This window comes from Penaeus vannamei, chromosome 9 (genome assembly GCF_042767895.1).
Source record: "Penaeus vannamei isolate JL-2024 chromosome 9, ASM4276789v1, whole genome shotgun sequence".
Lineage (NCBI taxonomy): Eukaryota > Metazoa > Arthropoda > Malacostraca > Decapoda > Penaeidae > Penaeus > Penaeus vannamei.
In genome coordinates this window covers 8,821,448-8,826,447 of record NC_091557.1, presented here as the reverse complement: position 1 = coordinate 8,826,447, position 5,000 = coordinate 8,821,448, and the positions used below count along the sequence as shown (strand labels likewise).

The window sequence follows — 5,000 nt, the reverse complement described above, 5'->3', positions numbered from 1 at the left end:
AGTAAAAGTATTTTACTTACAATTCTATAACTCAAAAATTAAATAAAAAATAGAAAGAAGGTCTAGAAGTAATGAAAAAAGAAAGGAGGAAGGAAGGAGGAGAGAGGAGATGGGAGGAAGAATGAGAAGGATGAGGAGGAGGAAAGCAGAGGTGAGCTAGGAGAGGAGAGAAAAGGAGGAGGAGGGGGAGGAGGAGGAAAGCACAGAGGGGAGGGAGGAGAGGAGAGAAAAGAAGGAGGAGGAGGGGGCAAGGAGGGGGAGGAGAGGGAGGAAGAGAAGGGAGAGGAGAGGGAGGAGGAGAAGGGGGAGAAGGGGGAGGAGGAGAAGGGAGGGGAGAGGGAGGAGGAGAAGGGAGAGGTGAGGGAGGAGGAGAAGGGAGAGGTGAGGGAGGAGGAGAAGGGAGAGGTGAGGGAGGAGGAGAAGGGAGAGGTGAGGGAGGAGGAGAAGGGAGAGGTGAGGGAGGAGGAGAAGGGAGAGGTGAGGGAGGAGGAGAAGGGAGAGGTGAGGGAGGAGGAGAAGGGAGAGGTGAGGGAGGAGGAGAAGGGAGAGGTGAGGGAGGAGAAGGGAGAGGAGGAGGAGGAGGAGGAGGAGGAGGAGGAAGAGGAAGAGGAAGAGGAAGAGGAAGAGGAGGAGGGGAGGAGGAGGAGGAGGAGGAGGAGGAGAAGGGAGAGGAGGGGGAGGAGAAAAAGGGAGAGGAGGGGGAGGAGAAAAAGGGAGAGGAGGGGGAGGAGAAAAAGGGAGAGGAGGGGGAGGAGAAAAAGGGAGAGGAGGGGAGGAGGGGAAGGGTGGGGGGGGGGAGGAGGAGAAGGGAGAGGAGGAAAAGGGAGAGGAGGGGGAGGGAGAGGAGGAAAAAGGAGAGGAGGAAAAGGGAGAGGAGGGGGAGGAGGAAAAAGGAGAGGAGGGGGAGGAGGAAAAGGGAGTAGGAGGAAGAGGAGGAAAAGGGAGAGGAAGAGGAGGAGGAAAAGGGAGAGGAGGGGGAGGAGGAAAAGGGAGAGGAGGGGGAGGAGGAAAAGGAAGAAGAGGGAGAGGAGGAGAAGGGAGAGGAGGAGAAGGGAGATGAGGAGAGGAGGAGGAGGAGGAGTAGGAGGAGGAGGAGGAGGAGGAGGAGAAGGGAGAGGAGGGGGAGGAGGAAAAAGGAGAGGAGGGGGAGGAGGAAAAGGGAGAGGAGGGGGAGGAGGAAGAGGGAGAGGAGGGGGAGAAGGAGAAGGGAGAGGAGGGGGAGGAGGAAGAGGGGGAGGAGTGGGAGAAGGAGAAGGGAGAGGAGGGGGAGGAGGAAGAGGGGGAGGAGGGAGAGAAGGAAGAGGGGGAGGAGGGAGAGGAGGAGGAGGAGGAGGAGGAGGAGGAGGAGGAGGAGGAGGAGGAGGAGGAGGAGGAGGAGGAGGAGGAGGAGGAGGAGGAGGAGGAAGAGGATGAGCATAAGGATGAGGATGAGAGGAGGACGAATAGGAGGAGGAGAAGAAGGAAGAGGAGGAAAAGGAGTAGAAAAGGGGGAGAAAAAAAAAAAAAAATCTTACCAGCTCATAGGTCTGGATTGCAAGCTGCACTTTGTCATCGCTATATTCTTTGGCTCTGTTGAACATCTTCTGGATCTTGCTCATCTGCTCTGAGCGCTTTTCTGGGCTTAGGCCCTTGACGCCTGACAGGTACTCATCTGAAATCTGAAGCGAAGTGTGAGAAAAAAGGATATACTCAGGGCTCGCTGGAATATTCTTATTATTTTCTTCCTTTCACTCATACCATGCAGGTGCACCTGGTTATATACTGTTTTATATTCATAAATACCCACATTTTCTTATGCTGTTTGAAAATTTCCAATCAGAGACATCTTCATTAAACAATGAATTACTTGGGATTTTAAAAGGACCAATGAAGAGGGGCAAGTCTATGATGTGCTGCAGAGTTATTTGAACATATCATTTAGGGCTATTACCTTCAATCTCAATACTATAAAACAACAGGGTATCATGTACAATAAAGGTTATACAGTATCACTTTATATAGACTACATCGCTCTTACTTTATACATCACATTGTCAAATTACATTTATATCATAGTACAGGAATTACATTATTACAGTATATTACCTACGTCGATACTCAAAAATAACACAAGCTTACCTGGTCTATATTCCGCATAACATCCTGAGCTCTTTGGTCAAGATCTCTCATTAGATGAAAATTGCGTTGCAGTTCTGTCGGCAAATTTTCTAAACCTGAAAGAGATTATACCATAGGTTAATTGCAATGACGGACTTTGCATAATTTAATTACAAATGTTACGGCAGCTTTGAATGGTAATGTTAAGAATCTCAAAACCAAAATCATCTGAACAAACAGAAGAACCTGTATTAACGAATGAGGAGGAAATGGAGGTGGCGGAGGAAAATACATTTTTCAGTGTATAATCAGGGTATCTCGGGAATCAGATTTAAAAAAAAGCTAAAAGGAGAATTATACAGTAAGGAGATGAAAATGGAAAATAAATAAACAGAAAAAAATAAAAAGAGAGAAAAGAAGCATGTATATTACACATAATGATTCAATTCACTAATGCCGAGTCTACTTTTTTTATAATTTCTCTTTAAACAGGTATTTACTAGGCTAGTACTCATATCACCAAGGAGTTAATTACTAAACCTATTTTATAATTATTAGCATTGTTAATGATGTTATGATAACCATAAAGGCCATAACAATAACATTTATCTCTATGGAATAAAAAATAAATAAATAAAATAAAATAAAAACTTAATAAGCAGGGACGCTAAGTGAGGATAATATAAAAAAAAATAATCATACTAGTAATCATAATAATATTAACAATGATGATAATAACAATGGTAATAATAATAATAATAATAATAATAATAATAATAATAATAATAATAATAATAATAATACTTGATAAAAGGGGAAAATTGGCAAGGTCACACAGGTCTAATAATTTGCATTTTGGTGACAGAGAACATATGAAGCCATCTATGTACAAATAAAATTAAAAAAAGAAAACCAAATTGATCATTTACTGTATCTGGTAGCGATATGTTATTAAATCCAGTGGCTGAGTACTTGAATTACAGATTTGCAAACAGAATTCACAAAGGAAATCCCAATTAGACAGTGCATGTACCCAGCAGCAATGGGTTAATAAATCTTAATAAGAAAATTGATCTCTCTCTTAATTCTTTCATAATATATATATGGCTGTCATTCCTAAAAGCAACAACTGTAGATAACAATTAAACACAGCTTAAATTATTTTCCATATATTTTTTTTCACTTTTTCTTTAGTTCTCCTGTCATTTCTATATATTCTTCATTACCCACGACAATTTCACATTAAATATAATCATGAAAAAATAAATTTCCCTGAAACTCAAATATGATATATGACATATAATGTTATCCTAAATTCGATATCCTCTTCCTTACTATCCCTCTTTTAACACCTTCACTACCATCAAAACATGTAAACTGTAATCAATCCCGCTGCAGAGACTGTGTTGGTAATAAATCGTAATCCATGGCACTGACAAATAAATTATTCGAATTTTAGTAGAAAGCTTATACAAATTATAATTCCCTCGGGTATATGTATTGCGGCTGCCTTAATTAGTATTGCCTGGTTATCACATGCACACGAGTAACATCATCACTGACACAAGACTCCTGAAGTTGGAAGCCTTGTATCAATTACTATGCAAAATTCAGTACCATATGGCAATCAAATTGTAGTTCGGAGTAGCGATTCTTCCATTACGCAAAATCACAGTCTTGGTCCTACCCCTGCTTGACTAAAGGAAAACGTTCCCTAGCCAACCTTAAGCTTGACACCCACGTCCCACTTATATCCTTGGCATTAGCCAAGGATGTAAGTGGGACTCTAGTAAAGGCAAAAATAAAACTAAAAATATATTCTTGCAAAATAAAACCCATGGCCTTCTACCCTATTGTTTTACCATCATCATATGAGGATATATACACAAGAGAACCTTCATCCTGATAGAATGGGCATCTTGTCCTTTGCCAAAGTGCCAAAGAGGTGGAGGGCCAAAGCAACATAGAACTTGCCCTCGTTTCGCACTGGGCTCGTAGATCGCAAGCCAGCCACCCCAGAGAAAACCAAGAACTAAGTGAACGTTGAGAAAATACATTGGAAATCATTATAAGAAAATAATTCTGGTTTCAGAGCCATTATGGGCGCCTCTGAAACATTAATTACGTTCGACGATTTTGATGGTTCTAATGAAATTGATGTTTAGAATATCAATTTAGACTAGGCCTATAGTAATGAAAATTTACGGCAAAATATGTAATATAATGTTCATGTTTTGATAATATCATAACAAAATTATATAAACATTACATGATTCACAATTTAAATGATTGGCTTGATTGATGAAGTAAAATACAATGATTCTAAAATAATAATAATAATAATAATGGTAATAATAAAAATAAAATATTTTAAACCATGGTAAAGTGACATAAAATAAACATTCTTTGTAATCTTTCAATAGATTATATATTACATAACATACAAATAAAAACACCTATAGTTTTACAATAACAATAACAAAAAGAGGACAAAAAAATCATATTTCAAAGTTCCCAAAAATGGAATCCTCTATTTTCTGTTTTCGTTTTAGATACGGGAAAACGGTTTAAACACAGAAATTAGCAAATCAAATTCGAGGTTTTAATGAGTTCAGACACAAGCTTATAATTTCCCTTCTTGTCACTTTCTCAAATGAGAAGGATGGTCGTCTTGAAAACTCCTTTCCCGCGCAAACACTTGTCATCGCCATTTCATTCATTTTCTTCCAGTTCTGGGGCATGGTTTCTGTTCTTTCTGTCATGTCTGTGTCCGTGCTAAGGTCCAGGGCGTCGGAAAGGCCCCTGGTGGGGAGGAGAACGGGGAAGAAAGGCTTACTATCGAGGTACTGCTCGAGGTGGAGCCCCGTCGCCATTTTGAATCCGAGGGAAAGGTTGAGGTGAGC

At 40.8% G+C, this 5,000-nt stretch overlaps 1 protein-coding gene across 2 annotated transcripts in view; it reads right to left on the bottom strand.

Annotated features, from left to right (window-relative positions):
• The window catches only part of Ing5 (inhibitor of growth protein 5), an 8,691-nt gene that overhangs the window by 3,081 nt on the left and 610 nt on the right, over positions 1–5,000 (bottom strand). Inside the window, exons 1-3 of one of the 2 annotated variants that reach the window (XM_027373464.2) lie at positions 4,934–5,000; positions 2,119–2,213; positions 1,515–1,658 (exon numbers count right to left, since the gene is read on the bottom strand). The exon at positions 4,934–5,000 is cut by the window's right edge and continues 81 nt beyond it. In XM_027373464.2, the coding sequence (XP_027229265.1) occupies positions 1,515–1,658; positions 2,119–2,213; positions 4,934–4,970 (276 nt within the window). In that variant the 5' untranslated portion in view covers positions 4,971–5,000. The remainder of the gene's footprint in view (positions 1–1,514; positions 1,659–2,118; positions 2,214–4,933) is intronic. The other variant, XM_027373465.2, reaches the window with a different exon arrangement.